We start from the raw sequence: 20000 nt of genomic DNA, 5'->3' as shown, positions 1-20000 counted from the left end.
TCGCCAACGATGAAAACCGATGCAATTTGAAAACATATCAACAAATATCGTTGGGAATCAAAATTGCTTATACCCCACCATCCTCTCCTAGGTACTCAACCGCCCTCTTCACGTAGTTGTAATTGCCAGTTTTGATGGCTACCACCACACAATCCCACCCTCTTCTTAGCCGTCTGCCACCCCACCCACCTTCTCTCTTTCATCCGATTCAACCCAAATTCCCTCTAGCTTTCACTACCACCCCACCCTCCTCACAGTTCACTGCCATCTCGCTTTACCCCCTGCTTGATATTGTTTTGATGCCTCTTGATCCCACCCTCTTTATCATTCTCATTGTTATCCCAACCCACCCTCCTCTTTCTCATTGAATTTCCACCTCATAGTGGCTCTCAGGTCACCCTTCTTCCTTTTTTCACTCTCACCCTCCTAAGTCTCACTATTATTTCACCCTACCCTACTGGTTTACACTGCCTTTTACTGTTGTTGTATTATTTTTACAGGTTCTGATCCTGCAAAGGCTTTTGCTCTCCTGCGCAAATATCAACCCAATGGTCCCCTAGTTAATTCTGAGTTTTACCCAGGCTGGTTGGATCACTGGGGTGGCAAGCATCAGATGCGGAATACTGCAGATGTCGCGAAATACCTTGACATGATTCTTGCTATGAATGCTTCAGTTAATATGTACATGTTTGAAGGTGGTACAAACTTTGGTTTTATGAATGGTGAGTTATTGAAATTTGGTCTGTATGCCTCTTAAATTAAAAGGTTGTTAAATAATTTATTTTCTTTTTGGTACAGCTCAGAAGGAGGAGTCATTCACTGTAGTGACTGTAAATAATGCTAAAATAGCCTTTAGTTATTTGTTGTCCAGTCTCATCCTGGGTTGATGATATGCAAGCTTTATTTTCTAAAGTTGTAACTGACAGTTGAACATGTTATGTATTAATATATGTATTTTTAATCTTGAGGTCCTACAAAATTTAATAGTAATTCCCGAAACACGATAAGCTACTGAATATCTACTGGCATGGACTCTTTTATTATCTTACTTAAAATAACTTAATGTGAGGTTGTTGGAAAGCAATTCTAACTTGGCAAGAATAGGGGACAGTTACATCTAGTACTTGAAATATGGTTTCTTTTGGTATCAGATTTCCTCAATACTCGTAGAAGAAAATGCAATTTTAAAGCCTTAGAATATAATTAAAATACTGAGGTAGGAAGTGGACATTTCATTGCCCAGTCCTTTTGTTGTTTGCGTCTTACCACAATTCGTCTGTGATGGAAATTAATAGTCGCTGAAGTGTCGTGCAGTGGTTGTACGTGTAATAGCTGCGGCATCAAACTAGGCATTAATTAATTATTAAATCAAATCTGCAATGATTCACAGTAAGAACCAAACCAAATTCAGTGGTCTGGACACAGTGAACACAATACCAAGCACGAGCATGACGTAACAAATGAACCAGCTATACCAACTTGACGGGCCCTCCTCCCCAAGTCATGTCCCTTGAAGCAGGAAACCGCTGGCTGCATTGGCTCGAGATTAACCTCACCTAAATGAGAAATTTAGCAAAATCTATTTAAAATATGGTTTAACTGTCACCCATTTGTAGGAGCTAATGGTAATGCAGATAGTTCAGTGTATGAACCACAGCCTACCAGCTATGATTACGATGCCCCGTTAACTGAAGCAGGCGACCCAACCACTAAGTACTTTGTTATTATGGAAACCATTGCAAAGTATGCCCCAGTCCCTGCAGGCCCTGTGCCGCCTGCCACACAGAAGTATGCCTATGGAAAAGTTATGATGAGTAAGGTAATGTTTTCCATGTTGTTTTCTTCTGGTTTGAAACCTTTTTTGTTAAATAGAGTGGTTTTCAATTGAGTGTCAAAAGTAATTAGTGAATTGCTTTGGTTTATGATTACTTCACTCAGTGATTGGTTCAAAGTTCTTGCACCACTTTCTCAACCAATCAGAAGTGAAACCAAAACCAATGGTGGCTCGCGCGTGCACATTTTCCCGTGCTTTGTGTCGGCTACGTGTAATTAGAGTTTTACCTCGAGTTTTTATTGGTTTACCAGATTGTCTCCATGCTTTTTGCTTGACCAAAATAATTACTTTGGTTTTGGTTTTACAACACTCGACTAAAACTTGCTCTTTGGTAAACGTCTTAATATGACTGTAAGCTTTTTCTCTTTTTTTGGTGGCTTATTTTGCACAAGAAATCCTGGGCAATAGTTGTGCTCGCTAATCCGTCATGTGGAGATGATTTACGGGTGGCCACAGTGTCTGTGCCATTTTGAATTTCTGTAGACAGCAAAACTGTCACTTCCTCATTGGGAAATGCTGTGTTCTTCAAATTTTATAGTGCTCTGGATATGAGATATCAGAGGTTGGCGAAGTAAGATTGTTCAGGACAGATAGTCCTGAGAAGGGCTGTTGTTGCTGACTGGCGTTTTGACAACCTGACTGGAACCTGCTCCCGTCTGACCTTGTAGATCACTCGGTAGAGCAGCGGTGATCTAACCCGAAGGTCGTGGGTTCAATTCCCACCCTGGTCAGAGTTTTTCTCTGTCCTTGTGTGGGCCCAATTCCATTAGTAGGGCTAACGCTCACGTGGTCTACATGGGTAGAAAACCAGCACTTCACGTTACCCTCTAATAGTTAAGTCTGTTGAAATATAAGTGCTACACGGCTAAAGTTTGCAAAAACGTAACCCTTCCTTGTGTTGAGTGGAAATCAGTTTCAAAGTCGTGTGATTTTTGAAGTGTCAGAAAACCGTAGAAGTCCTGTGGTCCATCATTGTTGTATGTGGGACAGTAGACTGTTAGCCAACACTTGTCACAATCGCAGGGTATTACAGTTTTACATGTATGTGCTGATAACCGTGATTTAGTAGGCCAACCAAAATCCTAGAAACGCATTATCCATGGGTGAAATTTGAAAAAACATGCACATTACAGCGGTGAATAGGGATGGAAACATTTCAAATGAAATAAACTAAGTCACATGCTGACAAACGCCAACTGACAGTATGAAACTAGGTAGCCATCTCGAAAAGCGGGGAAGTTGAATTTAGAGCTGAAGGCAGTGGAAACAGCAGGATTTTGGCCATGCCCCGCTTTCATCGCCCCGAGAGAGAGAAGCTTGGGCTAGCTGCTAAGGAGTTTGTGTTGAGCTTCTTCACTTCTCTGCTACTTGTACTTTAAACTGCAAAACCATATCCATTATTCTCAGTGAACGAACTGATTTATTTCTCGATTTCAGAGCTTTTCCCTTTTCGATGTATTGGCGAATCTGTCTTCATCAGGACCCATTGTGTCAAATGACACCCTTACCATGGAGCAAATAGGACAGAACTATGGATTCATCTTGTATCGTACAAAGATACCCCACTCAATCAGTGACGCTACTGCAAGTATCAGCATTCCAGGACTGCGAGATAGAGGAGTAGTTTTCGTCGACCAGGTTTTTTCGCTTTAACTCTACATGCTACATAGACTAACTAGATCCCTCATACTTTTGACTGGCAAGTAATACACGAGTTTATCACGTAACGTCACGTGTAGAGGAACCTTCTGCGTACGCGAATGCTTGTTTTGCCCATTTTACTAGGGAGCGAGCACGCAACGTTTTTGAAATGCGGACGGTAACCGGAAGTGAGCTGTAACCGGAAGTGAGCTTCACACATTTTTCTCCATTAGATACGATTAATTTAAAATCTGGAAGACACTATGTACAGTCCTGGCATACGAAATAATCACTTCCGGTAGCCGTGCTTAAGCTCCCTTCTGGCCCCGGCTAGAAAACGCAAGAGATAACTCGCAGACTACACTTTTTAAAGCGTTTATTCAAGTAAATGGCTAGGTCCTGACGCCGCTTCGGGCGGCTAAGCGTGACGGTTGTCCAATACAGTGACGTACGTTTAATAAGGTTGACATCACACCAACCTTGTGCTGGCGTTACAAAGTGACCCGTTACCTGAAACCAAACCAAAAATTAATACAGTTTTTTTAGCCTAAAGAGGACATCTTTATGGCACATTGTCTTAACAAACGTAATTCCCTTTAGTCAAAAGTCATCGTGCCCCAATCCCCTCAGCGGAGAATGTCAGAGGCTCATTGAAAAAGGCTTTGAATTTTAAAACATGAAAATAGCATGCAGCCTGCCAGTGACTTATCATAAAAATTGTGGTATTTTTTGTAAAGGTTCGCCAAGCAACACTGATTCGTGTCGGTGGCAAAACAAATGCCAGCATCAACATAACACCGGGAGGAACCCTGGACATCTTGGTCGAAAATATGGGGCGAATTAACTATGGCCCTCATTTGCAAGACCCCAAGGGGATCATTGGAAATGTGACCCTCGGTGAAGTTGTGCTTAGAAACTGGCTGATGTACCCGCTGGACTTTGATCCTATGATGACAGCTGCAATGCCGATGTATGACGATGTAGGTGGAGAGGAATTAGATAATCACATTCCTGCATTTTACTCTGGAATCATTCCTCCAACGCCGGATGGAATACCGAGGGATACCTTTCTGAAGCTGCCTGGCTGGTTTAAGGTTAGATGCGTCTGTTTTTCAATTGGTGAGAGTATTATTGCGCCTCTTTGCTTTTGTATATCTACGCTTGATGATTGGATGAAAAATCTCGCGTAACGTTGTTGGCCAATCAGGGGCAAGTGTAAACGAATGACGTATGTTCGTATGCCTGCGAGCTCGCGTTTTCCCGCGCGTAATGCCGACTGCCTAAATATTTGGCGTGATAACTGGCTAGTATAATTGGGACTTTTAGATATTAGCAGAAACCCATAAGGGTTGAAACGTGTAACACGCGTTCACAGCTTCCGAATATTCAGTGCTAAGTACCATATTTGGAAACCCCTCGCTCCAGTTAATTTCGCGCGAGAACATTGGTGGTATGGCGTCATGGTGTTCTGGCGAACTGATTGGTTGAATGTTTCTCTCTTGTTGTTCCAAATATGGTACTTAGCAAATTGAATAATCAGAAGCTTGTTTCCCAGCACACGAGGGGCTGCTGAACGTTTCAACCCTTATGGGTTTCTGATATTATGGACCTTACGAAAGGACGACGACAACGACGAAGCCAACGAGAACGTTTTCTAAAAATATTATTTCCCGTTATTGTAATATTTTTGTGATAACTCCCAAGTCGTTCGGAGTGGAAAGTGTTTTAATCAGCATTGCAGGAATAAAATTTGCATGAATGGTGTGTTTGTTTGGGAAGAAAAATAGAAGTATTTCGTCAGGCCCTCACGTCCTCTGCAAAACCTTAAATTAAGTCAATTCACGTCGTTGTCAGGACGAAGACGGCAAAGAAATGTACCAACGTCACCTCAAAATAGAACTTTGCACTATCACACATTTTTCACGATAAGTCCATGTCGAGCACGTTGTGCAATTTAGACAAGGTATCCTAAAAGTAAATTAGTACAAGCGGTTTCAGGGTAAAAATTTAGAATGAACGATTTGTACGCTTGCGTTGTCGTCAAAACATCAAATTTGGTGATTTCACGTCGTTGTTGTGCAGGTGATAGTTGGAACTTTTAGAGACCCAAGACTCAAAAAGCAAAAAAAAAAAAAAAAAAAAACCAACGGATCTTAAAATTTACAGCGTCAAAGTGCAGGTAGTCTCCTACGCAGCCGTTCTTTGTGTGGTCACGCAACGCTCCTCCCCTTGTGTGGGAAGGAGCGTTGCGTGACCACACCAAGAACGGCTGCGTAGGAGACTTAAGTGCCGGCCTCAAACGAAAACAGCTTGCAAGGGGTTTTCTTTGTCGAAAAAAAGTGTCAAGAAGGCAAAAGTAGAGAGGAAGGAACTCGTGTACTTGAAGAACCCTTTTTTGAAGTTCTGGAGGGGAAATCTTATTAAAAGCCACGATTTAAGTGAAAACTTAATAACAAATGTAACTAATTTCGTTGACAAAAATAGGTCTTTCAATTAAGCACGCTCACTTCTTGTTCATATTTTCTATATAGGGCCAAGCCTATGTCAATGGATTCAACATTGGCCGATATTGGCCGGTCGTGGGGCCTCAAATCACCCTGTATGTTCCCGCCAGTGCTCTCTACCGGGTTGGCTACAATATGAACAGCTATTTGGTACTGTTTGAGGTTGATAACGCTCCCTGTCAGAGCATTGAAGAATGCTACGTTGAATTCTTAGACAGACCATTGATAAATGGACCTGTCTATCCGCTTAAAGGAGAAATTAAGTTATTCCGGGACTGGACTGCAAAATACGCGGATCATGACTTTGTTGGAGAGTCAAGACTAAATTTGAGGCAGGGTGATGACCGTCTTACAAGGAAAAAGATTCTAGTATAGTCTGTACAAATCTTCCTTGTCTATTTTTATGAGAGCCAGTTGCATCATAAAAACACGAGCCGCACAAAGAATAAGAAATGGGATGTTAAAGTGGTACTACGACCAAAAAAAAACTTTTGTTTTTCCTTTGGATTTCAAAACTATGTTAACTAAACACTAACTCACCCAAGTTTTAAGTTCTGATTTTAAAAAGAGGCCTGTTTATTTTAGCTGGAATTTTCTTATTTGTTGGTCCGCCATTACTAACTTTAAAATCTAGAGAGAGCTGGGTCGAGGAGAAAATGACGTCAAACACTCACTAGTTTAAGAATGCAATGCGTGTGTACGCGGCCTAATTAATATGCAGCACGGGAGTTTTGGGCTTTCAGACTTTTCAACCCGTGTTTTGCATATATAATAAATTGCGTTTACACGCTGAAATTTTAAGCTAGTGAGTAAATGACGTCATTTTCTCTAGCTCCAACCCTCTGAGGTCCAATCGGCCAGTTTTGAACGAGAGTAATGGCGGACCATGAAATCCAAAACTTATACTCAAAATAAACAGCCTTTGGATTAAACTCAAAGCTCAAAATTTTGCCAGTTAGGTGTTAAGCGAACACGCTTTCAAAATCTGAAGAAAAAAAGGAAATGAGTTTTTGATCATAGTACCACTTTAAGCGTATTTAGACATTTAGTTTGAAAAACTCACGGCATTTTTTACTCAATGTTTTTGTGATATAAAACAACTTTTTCGAAGTGTCACGCTTATACAGTTGAGCACAAGCGATTAACTGATAGGGAAAACTACAAACCAAATTGAATATGATCAGATCAATTCACTTGTTGGTTTTCAATAAGAGTGGTAAAAATGGTTATGTAAGAAGAAAACTTTCTTGCATGACCAGGAGCCCGTTTCTCGTAAGTCCCGAAACTTTACAGGCCAATTCCCTCTGTATCTCAAGAACGGAGAGGATTTAAATGGTCAAACTTCACAATTAGTCTGTTACCTTGAAAACATGTCAAAAGATCGGCGTTCCTGAACAAGCGGTTGGCAGGTTTACAAATGGCTTTTAGGGCCCGAAAAGTTTGCGGGACTTTTGAGAAACGGGCCCTAGGGTAGAGAAGACCAACAAACTCAACTCACCTGTGACACTTAGTCTGAAACCCAAACTTAGCTTATTTCACTCATTACTGCACTTTAGTAGAAACATAATCTTAAATCATCATTTTCTAATCTTGCGTTACATATACCATTTGCACAACCTGCTTTTGTGACGTTGAAAATATAATATTAATAAAAGGGGGGAAATTCTCTGTTTCGTTTGATTGCGTGGTTGAACAATTTTGTACAATGATTTTACAATTTAGAAAACGCAATATGTATTTGTTATCAAGTGAAGCTATGATCCTCGGAGTTATGATTGCATGTCTGCACTTGATTGCATAGAGTGGTTTCAATTGAGTGTCGAAAGTAATTAGTGAATTACTTTGGTTAATGATTACTTCACTCAGTGATTGGTTCAAAGTTCTAGCGCCATTTTTTCAACCAATCAGAAGTGAAACCAAAACCAATCGAGGTTCGCGCGTGCACATTTTCCCTCGCTTTGTGTCGGCTACGTGTAATTACTTCGAGTTGTGATTGGTTTACTGGATTGTCTCCGACCTTTTTGATTGGCCAAAGTAATTACTTTGGTTTTGGTTTTACGACACAATTGAAAACTGCTCTTTCCGCAGTTCAATATATGATTCATTTCATATATCACTTCATCGCTGATTCATTCACCACGGGAACAGTTGAACCCACAAATGACCAACTCCCAACATCAGTTGCTTCGTGGCTACCTTTTGCGATTCTTCCATCTCGTTCACAAATGTGGGCGAATGATTCTATCATTGTCTTTGTACAAACGGTTTTGAAGTAGAAGATAGAGATTGAGAGATTTGTTGTTGCAGTCAAAATTTGTCGTCATAACCCCAAATTCGATCATTTTTGGTTCTTTTAAAGAGTTTCTAAAAGTAATGAACCACCATTCGTCAGTGCCGCACGATTTTTTTCGTTGATCGACCAATGACATCATCGTTTTGTGGCGTTTCCATTAACTTCGCCGTCGTCGTTGCTTTAACTCTCTCTGGGGAGTTTAAAGGGAACCTCCACTTCAACAACAAAAAAGAAACTTTAAAACTTTGTATCCGAAATAAATAAGTTTTAGAATCGCTCATTTTTGTTTTCAAATTTTGCGGGCGCCGCCATGTTGAATTACTGTGACGTCTTACGGTTGCCCTTTTGTTATTCTTGGATTTCACATGACGTGACGGCCGCCATGTTGGTGTCCCTAAACAATGAAATGGCGGCCATGTTGGTGTCCCTTTTGATTTCGTTGAAAAACATGGCTGTTGAACACGTGAGTGAAACCCAAGAATTAGCAAAAATCTCTTTTTGTCAGAACAATAGGGCAACCGTAACACGTCACAACATGCGCTCCTGGGGGCCGTTTCTCGAAAGTCCCGAAACTTTACGGGCCATTTTCGGATGTCACAATTCCCTTTGTATCTTAAGAACGGAGAGGATTTAAGGCGTCAAACTTCACAGTTATTTTTCTTTTTGTTATCTTGAAAACTTATTAAAAGATCGGCTTTCCAAAACAAGCGGTTGGCAGTTTCACAAATGGCTTTTCGGGCCCGAAAAGTTTTCGGGACTTTCGAGAAACGGGCCCCTGGTCACAATTATTCAAGATGGCTGCATCCGCGAAATATGAAAGTGAAGATAGTCGATTTTAAAATTCACTTTTCTTGATATAAACACCGTTTTAAAAACAAATTTCGAACAGATTTGTTTGAAAACATAATTTCTTTCGGTTTTAGCTTATTCTGTAGTAAGAGTGGAAAAAGTTTCCTTCCGGGGAACATTTTGGGGAACAATATTTCTGTAACAATAGAGAGATTAAGCATTACGTTTGCGGAAAACGGCAAAAGTAGAAGAAACTCGTTTGATATGAGCTCATTTCTTGGCTGTTAGCGGCAGGTAGAGCGGTTTTCAATTGAGTGTCGAAAGTAATTAGATAATTACTTTGGTTTATGATTACTTCACTCAGTGATTGGTTCAAATTTCTCGCGCTGAGTTTTCCAACCAATCAGAAGTGAAACCAAAACCAATCGTGGCTCGCGCGTGCTCATTTTCCCGCGCTTTGTGTCGGCTACGTGTAATTTCTTAGAGTTTTGATTGGTTTACTGGATTGTCTCCTTCCTTTTTGATTGGCCAAAGTAATTACTTTGGTTTTGGTTTTACGACACTCAATTGAAACTCGCTCTATCAAGTGACTTTTTAAAAGAAAGAAACGAGTTCGAATAACATCATTTTCATGCTTTTATGACAAGGAGCAGCCCACCTTTTCGCGTTTGCCGTTTCACGCAAACGCAATGCTTAATCTCTCTAATGTTTCCTCGTTTTCGGAAGCCTTTATAGGGCCCCACATACTGGAGCAAGGACTCGTAAGGAGTGGAAGGTGTGTTCCCGACCAGTACAGGATCACATTGTTCCAGATGGGATGGATCGAAGGCCTATGACATTAAAAGAAATAAGTTTTTTTAAGACACATTGGCGAGGCAACCTTGGCATAACCTTTTTTAAAATATAAGGGAGGGTCCCCAGGTTTTTAGGGCCGCCCGCAAACTAGGCACCAGTATGGCGCGTAAAGCCTGCACGGCGCGTTTTTCTGATTTTTGTAACGCCAGCTTGACCCAATTTCTAATTTTCTCGCGTGCCCTTTGGTAAATGTTCTTAAAAAATTGGCTCAGTTCTAACGACATACAGTTGCTATCAAATACCGTATATTTGTTAAAACCTGTAAGAGCTTGTCACAAACAGTCACGCGTTATGTAACGTTTAGCCACGAAGTCTCGGTTTTGTTTGTACAGACTGTATTTGATTACTACTTGATTTTCCGGTTTTTATCTTGTGATCAAATTACTTGTGTATATTTTATCACACGTGTCATTTTTAGATCACTTATACGTTTCGATAATAAGAAAGGTCAAAATTTTCGATTGTAGTTAAGAGTTTATAACAGATTTCATCGAATTTATTTAGCAAAATGACAAGTTACAAAATATTGGCAAAACCGTCTGAACGACCGTCACTTTTTACCACTTCAAAATGTCAGGCAATATCACTTCCACGATGTGGCAAAGAAAAAAAATTCACCGAAGAAAAGTATAAATGTTACGGAATTTAGGTCAAAGATAAAAATAGATCTGCCTAGATTAGATGTAATGTTACCATGGAAACGGCCATAATCCAAAAAAATAAGCCTTAGTATATCGGTAGCCATACTGGTAAATCTCTACAGGTAAAACTTTTAGAGAAATATTAACTAGGTTTCCTTTTGTAATTCGTGCCCTACGAGCAAGCTGTGGTCGTTCCTCGGACCAATGCCTCACTCTGTTTGCCATTTCGGCTGGGAATGGGACGAACAAACAAAACAATTTTCAATATGGTGGTCAAAACTTGCTGACTATCCGTTCGATTAATTAAGGAAAATAGCGGTCAAGTTTAAAAGCAACGGTCAAGTAAATTAGTGTCAATTAAGCGGGTGAAAATTTAAGTTATACATGGCAGAAAGAAATGAACAATTTAAGATCGGTGAAGAGTGGAGACAAGACCTAAGCTTACGTATTAGACGGAAATAGAATTTCCAATTATGGTGCTTTGGTGGTGCAATTTATAGCGAGAATAACATTGGTAGAAAGCCTCAAAGGTAGTGTAAACTTGCACCTATTAACATTGTGCCGGTTTGGTTGAATCATCAATACGAAGGCAAGATCAATTTTTAAATGGCGGCAGCCTTCAAGGGATCCTTGTCTTCCAGCCTTTCTCTTTTTGACGAGCAGTTACGTGAAATTCTGAGAGGACTGTGCGTTATTGGGAATGAAAACGGAAATTCATGTGGCCATAATGGACAAGACGAGACATTAACAATGACCGAGGCAGAAGCTAAACAAAAAGGTGATTTATTGTTTTTATTTTTAATGTGTGTTTTTGCCATAATAGTGTAGCTCCTTGTAAAGTCGTCTAGGAAATTAAAGGAAGTAGTTGTTGTATTGGATTGCATTGCACATTGACTCTTTCATTTGAATCATGAATGAGGATAATCACAGAATGATGATGACGACGACGACGATGATGATGATGATGATGATGATGATGATGATGAAAGTGATTATGATGATTGCGGGGATGATATACATGTAACTCAGTAAGATTAAATTTTGTTCACAGTAAATTTACTCAAAGCTGGAGACAATGGAGATAAATCTGGAATGAGCTGTGCTATGTGTAAAGTTGATTTTCACTCAGTTGAAATCCAGGCAAGTACATGTAGTTATTTTAACGTCTTTTGCTTCTTGTGTGTTTTCTTTTACGGAGTGTGGACTTGACGAGCTAAATTACTTAATGTACATGTATAATTCCTTCAAGGATTTGAGGTCAGAAGACTTGCCAGTTATGAGCTAGTTGTTGATAAGTGTTTAATTCTGTCTTTTTATCTCTGCAGAGAGAGCATTTCAAGCTGGACTGGCACAAATTCAATCTGAAGCAAAAGCTAATGGGCAAAACTGTGTTATCTGAGGATGCATTCGAGGAAACAATTTCAGGTATGTGTAACTAAATCCATTCACTCCTCAGTTACCTCGGGATGCGGCAGGTACAAAATGCAGGTCACAGGTCACAGGTCATTGTTTTACCAATACAGAAAGTATCCCAAACATTCATAAAAGCTAACTTTAGGCCTAATTAGGCCTAAACAAACGTTTTTAGGCATAAGGTTAGCTTTTATGAATGTTTAGGATACTGCCTGTATTGGTAAAATAATGACCTGTGACCTGTGACCTGTGTTTTGTACCTGCCGCTCAGGACGCCCCCAATTAGCCATTATCAAAAATGCCATAATACTCTTTGTTAGTCCCTCCAAAATTTTGCATAAGCATTTTTTCCAGTTTCTCGTAAGACCATTATCAAGGGAAAATAAAAACAAGGCTTATTCAAAATTTTGGAGGTACAAACAAAGAGTATTATGGCATTTTTTATATTGGCTTATTGACAAGTAAAATCGTCTGGCGTTAGTTACAGAGTATAATCTGTTAAGTCTCACTCCCGGGAGTCAATGGGTTAAACAATGTCAATTTACATCTTGTGTTTGTTCAAAATAATTATTTATTCTTTGTTAGAGACCCAGCCAGTAAAACTAGAGTATAATACAGACTACTATAAAAGAATATGCAAATGCACCTTTTGTGTCATTGGATAAGTTCCTCCTGTTTCTGCATGTTTTTTTCTTCTCATAAAGAAATAAGATATAATAACAATAATAATAATAATAATAATAACAACAACAACAACAGCAATAGCAACAACAATAATAATAATAATAATAATAATAATAATAATAATAAATAGCAACTATTCACCAAAGAGGAGGTGGCTTCACGGCTTGGTAAATATCCACCACTAACCACCAACACTGAGGCGAATAGTTGTTTTAGTATCTTACTAAAAGAGTGAACTAACATAGCACAAAAAGTTGATTTTAACTCATTTATTCCTGCAAAGATGACAACATTTTCGGGTGCAAATTCCGCAAATTGCTCAGAGGTGAATAGCAAAGGATATCCGGAGTTTGAGTAGCCAGTCAGCGTGCATATTCAATGCTATCCACTGTTTTAGTGTACATTGTATCTGTTGTCGGTAAAATCCGTTCTCAGGTTGAATCCGTTTTTACCTAGGCTGAATATGCACTGCCCCACCCCCCAAAACAATTGAAAACACTATACCTTCCCTCAAACTCTCATTGCCTTAAGCATCTCAACATAATTATCTTCTTACTGTTTTGTATCATCTTATCCGGCGGTTTCTGTATTCATACACTTATCTCTTTAGGCTCAACGTCACAACATACTTAGTAAGGAAACAGAAGACTGTACTAATCACTTACCGGTACTCGAACTCGCACCCTCCAGATCTGTAGTCCTGTGTCTTCACCAATGAACTACAACGACAAACATGCTCAACCCAACACAGTTCTTTTTATTATTTACTTTTGTATAATAAGTCAATTGATATCTATGTATAATAACCAAACAAATCCTAACCTGACCCTAATTTTTCCATAGGCTTAATTTAGGCTTCTAAAAACGGTTCTTTAATTCATATGGGTGCGTAATTGCTACTTAGGTAAAATGAGGATCACCAATTTAACATAGGTAAAGACGGATTTCACCGGAGAACGGATTTTACCGACAACATATACACTGTACTACTACTACTACTACTACTACTAATTATTATTATTATTATCATTCTGTTAGATAGATTGGCCAATTTCTTGTTAAAACTGCATTTTACTGTAAATTGCCACTGTTATCATGTTGATGAAATACAGACTTGCATTAATTTTGATCATTTCTGATCATTTTTCATTAGGTGAATTATCCAGTATATCTGGTTCTGACAGTGACACAGACAGTGACTTGACGCTGGAATCTATACAAAGGAGCAAATGCCAACCTGAGGAAACGAGTGTAACCAAGAACAGATTGACAGGAAGACAGCACCCAAAGGTGCTGTTTGTCAATGAAGAAGGAGATGTGTTGTCTGTGTATCGCAGTGTTTTGTGTTCTGTTAAGGTAATGATACAGTGTAGCTTAGTTCTGGGCTTTCACGTGAAAGGGAGGGGGTAGGGGGGTAGGGGGAGTCATTCTTCCTTACTTTTTGTCATTTGTGAGCCAATGGAGATGCAATCGCTATGGACAGCCTTAATGTGTTTAGATTGTTCAGGAGCATTTCTCAGTCGATTGCCTATTTGTTCCTGAATAATAATTGTTTTTTACTGAATAATTATGTTTTTGAAAACAGCCTTTATACAGTCATGTAATGTGGTTGGAAGAATTTAGCTGTTTTTAGAATCTGGCTCCGTGCATGTTCCCACTACAAAAGTCCTGTCGACACCCCTATTAAGTGTTGTAATGGGAAGTAACTCTCTTGTTCACATGTGACAAAAAAAAATACTGATTTTTGTCATGTTTACTTTCCTCTTAAGAATGTTCCAACCAGTTTTGACACAATGGTGTCCTTGTTGGCTAATTTGCCAAAATTTAGTTACTGGATCATCCTAATGACGGCAGGAGGACACTTTGCTGGTGCAGTATTCAATGGAAAAGAAATCTTGACGCACAAGACTTTCCATCGATACACAGTTAGAGCAAAACGAGGAACAGCACAAGGTGCAAGAGATGCACAGCAGGGTGGCAATCAACCAAAGTGAGTCATTAACACAATATTGGTTTCTTACTGCAATAGAGCGGGTTTCAATTGAGTGTCGAAAGTAATTAGTGAATTGCTTTCAATTGGTTTTGCATCTACTTCACTCAGTGATTGGTTCAAAGTTCTCGCGCCACTTTTTCAACCAATCAGAAGTGAAACTAAAACCGATGGTGGCTTGTGCGTGCACATTTCCCCGCCTTTTGTGCCGGCTACGTGTAAATACTTCAAGTTTTGATTGGTTTGCTGGATTGTCTCCGTCCTTTTTGATTGGCCAAAGTAATTACTTTGGTTTTGGTTTTACGACACTCTTTTGAAAACAACTCTGACTTTAATATAATAATTACTGAGATCATAGAGCAAGTTTCAATCGAGTACAATAAAACCAAAACCAAAGTAATTTCTTTGGCCAATCAAAAAGGACGGAGACAATCCAGTAGACCAATCAAAACTTGAAGTAATTACACATAGCCGACACAAAGCGCGGGAAAATGTGCATGTGTGAGCCACGATTGGTTTTGGTTTCACATCTGATTGGTTGAAGAAGTGGGGCGAGAACTTTGAACCAATCACTGAGCACTTGAAGTAATTGCAAAACCAAAGCAATTCGCTAATTACAGTACTTTCAACATTCAATTGGAAACCATTCTATCTCATTGCTGTAAGTGACTTAAAATGAATAGAGGGCCAGGGCCATTTTGATGATTTTAACCCATTGACTCCTGGGGGTTCAGGGCTCATAATGACGAGTAAATCATCTGGCATTAGACAGTATAAAATACTACATGTACCGGTAAGTGTGACCGGTTAAGGTCGGTTTAGGGGTGAATGGATTCAATAGTTTTTTATCTACCTTAACTTCAATGTAAAGTGTTACTTAGAACTCTGCACCGCTCAATTCAGTAATTTTGGTGATTATGATAATGGTAAATCTTGTTGTTTGTTTGTTCATTTGTTGTTAGTATATAATTATTGGCATCTAATGTATACAGCTGATGTAGACCTGCTGTAATTTTATGCTTACAACTACATTCAAAGGCCAAAACACAACACTGGGGACTACATCCCCTACTCTTCTCAAACAGTGTACAGCTGTATGGGTTGTTTAACATCCCACAAAATTGTTCAGTTTTTTTAATTTTCACGAACAAGTGTTGTGAGTCAGGGCCTACGATTTATAGTCCTTATCCCAGAAGACTTGAAAGGCATACGTAAGTACATTTACCATTTCCAGATGCAATTATAAAGGCAGCACTTTCTCCCCTGTTATAGACCCTGAGTATTGGTCCAGCCAGGGTTTGAGCCAGCAACCTCTTTCAAGATAGTCCAGTGCACTCTTGACGGAGTCATGTGGTCGGTGGTTAAACCTAATCTTGGTGATGAGGTTTAATTTCTGATTATGATAACATACACCTTATTCCAAAATGGCCACCATTTTAGTATTCTTTTGTTTCCATGCAAATTGGCCCTTATGGCCTCATTCAAGGTTAAATATTCTTTTGAATTTTACGTTTGAAAGCGAGGCCATAAGGGCCGTTTTGCATGGAAACAAAAGAATACTAAAACGGTGGCCATTTTGGAATAAGGTGTATTGACAATAGTTTAAAGATAATGATAAATTATTATGGTGATGATGATGGTGCAGCAATGAGAGTGAGATCATCGATAGTGATACATGTAAATGCACATGTACAATGTAGAGGTGTAGTGGTAGAGGTGATGAATTAATAGTGCATGACAATCTCTACATAGATCTGCAGGAGCTAGCCTGAGACGGCACAATGAAGCTGCTCTTTTACAGGTCGGTGAATAATATTAATAATTACAATGTATTATTATTATTATTATTATTATTATTATTATTGAATTGTGACAACTTTTCTTGTAGCTGGTACATGTACATAAAGTAACAGAGGGTTACGGGGCAGGAACAGTTCTTCCTCTGTTTTGAGGATTCCCATGTTTATGCCATGTGCAGGACCAAAATCACTGGCATTTAGTTGGTGTCCATCACTTGGCAAATTCCCACTGCTAGAATCAGGGGCTCTGCGGTAAAGCCCGCCGCACACTTGAGGAAAGAGCTGAGCAAACTGCCTCACTGAAGTCACGTGAGAATGCCATGTATTTTTATTGGATGCTTCATTGACCAAGCTCAACTCGATTCTCACAATGGCTGCACACAATGAGGAATTTGCCTCGCGAGGAGAAAAATATCAAACACGTTTGACTTTTTTCCTCACGGCCTCGCAAGGCCCATTTCTCACCAAAAGTTCCCCGCACACGGTGAGAAAACGGCTGAGCAAACTGCCTCGCGGGGCGGTTTTCTCAGCTCTTTCCTCACCGTGTGCAGCGGCCTTTAGTGGAAGACAGTGAGAGCATAGGAAGCTGTCAATTACGTGTAAGTCCGTGCGAGACATGGATAGAGCAAAACCTTGTAAGCCATGTTGGAGTTGGCACAAGGCCACAGTAAAATCAGCAGTGGTAGGTCAACCCTATTTGCACTGATTCATCTATGAGGGTTTTGAGAGGAGTCTGATCAAATGTCAAAGATGTTGCCCCAGGGCTTGTTACTTGAAAAAAGGCTTAAGAGTCTCCTGGGAAAAAAGAAGTTTTTTCAGTTTTCTATTTTGATTGCCAACTTTTATATGTAACCCAAAAGAACTCCAGTGTTTTTTTTACAATTGAATTGTGTACAGCTGTATTTTTAGCAGTGTTGATGCCTCTCTAATTACCCAGGGGAAGAGATAAGTACTTTTAATTGGTATTTATTAATACAAAGGAGAAATTCTATTATTTCCTGTCATTAGGAAGTTCAGGATCTACTAGAGGCATGGTCACAGCATGTCGAGCAATGTCACAGAATATTTATTCGTACTCCAGCTTACAACAAGTCAATGTTTTTTGGAGGAAAAAAGCCTCCATTTAGGAAAGGTAAGCATACAGTGTAGACCTAAAGTGTGCTCAAGTTAATGACCTGAAGGGATTTTTAGCCTACTGTGAAATAGCAAACTTTTGTCTTATTAAAGTGCATATGACACAAATTTTTTTATTAGCTTTTTCGAAAGAGCTTTCGAAATGGTGAAGAACAGCGTTTACTTTATTGTGATAGCACTCTTGGTAGCAGAGCTATTCAAGATTTTGATTTATGCAAATTAGATAACTTGTGACGTCACATAGTGGACACAAAATTCTGTAAAATCACAAAACATGGAATATCTAGTTTGCAAATACTAAGTCTGCAGGATTGAATTTTTGCAGGGTTGATGTGCTACCAAAACTACACATTGTAATAGTGAGTATGATGTCACCATGGCAACGTACTTGTTACCAGACCTCTACCTTTCCGATATCGAAAATGCCTTTGTTGCTTCAGAGTCTAACAGACTTCCTTGTGCTTGTGCTGTGTAATGTCTATATTCGATCACACGCACTGAATGAACATCAAGTGCAAATAACCCTTATTGGGGAGGGAAACTCTGATTTTACCCTTTGGATGGAGGGGGCCTGGAGCCCATTGCGTTGCTATGGAAATGTCACACTGGGCCATATCATGGAACTTTGTAATGAGTATAAGAACTGCAAAAAGTTTCAGTTCTATACAGAAAAAGTCTTCAGAGATATTCCATTTTTTGTGATCTTACATCATCTTGTGTGTCCACTATATGACGTCACAAGTCGTGTAATTTGCATAAATCAAAATCTTGAATAACTCGGCAGCCAAGAGAGCTATCACAATAAAATAAACGCCGTTCTTCATCATTTTAAAAGCTTTTCGAACAAGCAAATATAAATTTTGTGTCACATGCACTTTAACAAATAGATACCATGTTGCCTTGCATCTGACAGTGTTCAACTCAACACAACACAATACAATAGCTCTATTTAAAGAGGGAGACGGAATAACCTGTTACAGTTTTCTAACTTATGGCCCTCAAAAAATAAATTTGAAAGACTTAAAAGACAAATAAGCATATAAAACTATACATATATTTATACAAACTAAAAAGAAACAATATAAAAGCAGAACTAGCTATAAACACGCAATAAAGTAAGAAATACATGTAAACGAATCAATGCAATAGAGTAGAATATTTAAATAAAAGATTTAATAGGGGATGTGGTGGGCACTATGAAAAACAGTTTCAATGAATAGAATAGTCTGTGGCAAAGTGAGCAGAGTAGTCATCCTCCAAGTGCTTAGCAGAAGGTAGGTGTGAGAGAAACAGATTTCGTAACTTAGACTTAAAAGAGGAGAAAAGAGATTTAGATATCAGCAAAGAAGAAGAAGAAGAAGAAGTAGAGAACTCTTTTAGGGCAGAATTAAGATCATTAATTAAAACAGTTATTATTACCGGTATTTTTTATTTTATTTTTATTTTATTTTTATTTTATTTCTACAATTATGGTATTTACACTGTTTACAATGCATTATTTACGCGGTTTACGATACTAGTGGTATTTACCGGACACAAGCATGCATAACATACAGTACAATAGAATTACTCAGACCAACAAAACATACAATGTACGTACTAACCATGGGACCTTTAAGAGGAATGTTAACAACCAGGAGCAAGGGTTATACCTGTGGGCGTTGTTGTTTAGAATTGTGTTATGTCTTAGTTTTGCATTGTGTCTTAGCGTTGTGTTGTTTCTCCAATCCTTTTTCAAACCTATTACACCCTATCTGCAGTGTGTGCAGTCAGCAGCTCCGGTTGCTAAGGTCGGTCCTTTAGCAATGGTAAGCGGTCTACATATGTACTCATCACATGGGCAACTCGGCAGTATTTTACTGTGTGGTTTAAAAGCGGAGCATTTATTTGCTGGTTTGTTTGGGATTGTGTTCTGCCTCCCTCCCTTCCCATTATATATCTTGGTAGTTGGGGGTTAATAGTCGGGCATGTTTGCAGTCATCGCGGCTCATTTTATTTGCCAGTTGTTTTTTCATTCCTTTATTTCAATGGTTTTCATTATTTATCATTATTATTGTTAATTATTTTACTTTCATTAGTCTATTTTGATTGGCATACAAAAATTTGGTTTTATCAACGGAGTTGATAATGTAAATTGGCCACCGTACAGAGATTCTAAAAGCTGACGTTTCGAGCGTTAGCCCTTCGTCAGAGCGAATCGAGGGATTATGGGTTACGTGTAGTTTTTATAGTAGAGTAGGAGCTACGCTATTGGTGGTAACATGGCAACGTGAAAAATAGGAATATATTAGTTAAATGAAAAGCGTTCGTTAATACCGTGAGGATTAAGGGTGCCGATTTGAAAGATGAATTTTTGTTCCAGATTCTTGCCGCTTTCCGTCGTACCTAGATCCAAGCCAGTCGCTCGCCATTTCAATCTACCT

The 20000-nt window shown here is 39.1% G+C and overlaps 2 protein-coding genes and 1 long non-coding RNA gene across 5 annotated transcripts in view; 2 read left to right on the top strand and 1 right to left on the bottom strand.

The window, feature by feature from the left end:
- LOC137967882 (beta-galactosidase-like) overlaps window positions 1-7659 on the top strand; it is a 23779-nt gene extending 16120 nt beyond the window's left edge. Inside the window, exons 7-11 of the mRNA XM_068814482.1 lie at window positions 501-722; window positions 1617-1819; window positions 3272-3472; window positions 4213-4569; window positions 6007-7659. Coding sequence (XP_068670583.1) covers window positions 501-722; window positions 1617-1819; window positions 3272-3472; window positions 4213-4569; window positions 6007-6354 — 1331 coding nt within the window. The 3' untranslated portion in view covers window positions 6355-7659. The remainder of the gene's footprint in view (window positions 1-500; window positions 723-1616; window positions 1820-3271; window positions 3473-4212; window positions 4570-6006) is intronic.
- LOC137967884 (uncharacterized) lies at window positions 3837-10245 on the bottom strand. The gene is made up of 2 exons (XR_011116597.1): window positions 9809-10245; window positions 3837-3985 (listed from the first exon to the last, which is right to left on the bottom strand). It is a non-coding gene; the product is annotated as an uncharacterized lncRNA (long non-coding RNA).
- A 396-nt stretch (window positions 10246-10641) lies between these two features.
- LOC137967881 (tRNA endonuclease ANKZF1-like) overlaps window positions 10642-20000 on the top strand; it is a 36478-nt gene continuing 27119 nt past the window's right edge. Inside the window, exons 1-7 of one of the 3 annotated variants that reach the window (XM_068814481.1) lie at window positions 10642-11335; window positions 11609-11697; window positions 11883-11982; window positions 13808-14010; window positions 14424-14644; window positions 16397-16445; window positions 17452-17575. In XM_068814481.1, the coding sequence (XP_068670582.1) occupies window positions 11164-11335; window positions 11609-11697; window positions 11883-11982; window positions 13808-14010; window positions 14424-14644; window positions 16397-16445; window positions 17452-17575 (958 nt within the window). In that variant the 5' untranslated portion in view covers window positions 10642-11163. The remainder of the gene's footprint in view (window positions 11336-11608; window positions 11698-11882; window positions 11983-13807; window positions 14011-14423; window positions 14645-16396; window positions 16446-17451; window positions 17576-20000) is intronic. The other 2 variants (XM_068814479.1, XM_068814480.1) reach the window with 2 other exon arrangements.

Source organism: Montipora foliosa, chromosome 8 (genome assembly GCF_036669935.1).
Source record: "Montipora foliosa isolate CH-2021 chromosome 8, ASM3666993v2, whole genome shotgun sequence".
In the NCBI taxonomy this organism is placed as follows: domain Eukaryota; kingdom Metazoa; phylum Cnidaria; class Anthozoa; order Scleractinia; family Acroporidae; genus Montipora; species Montipora foliosa.
This window is presented reverse-complemented; position numbering and strand designations above follow the sequence as displayed.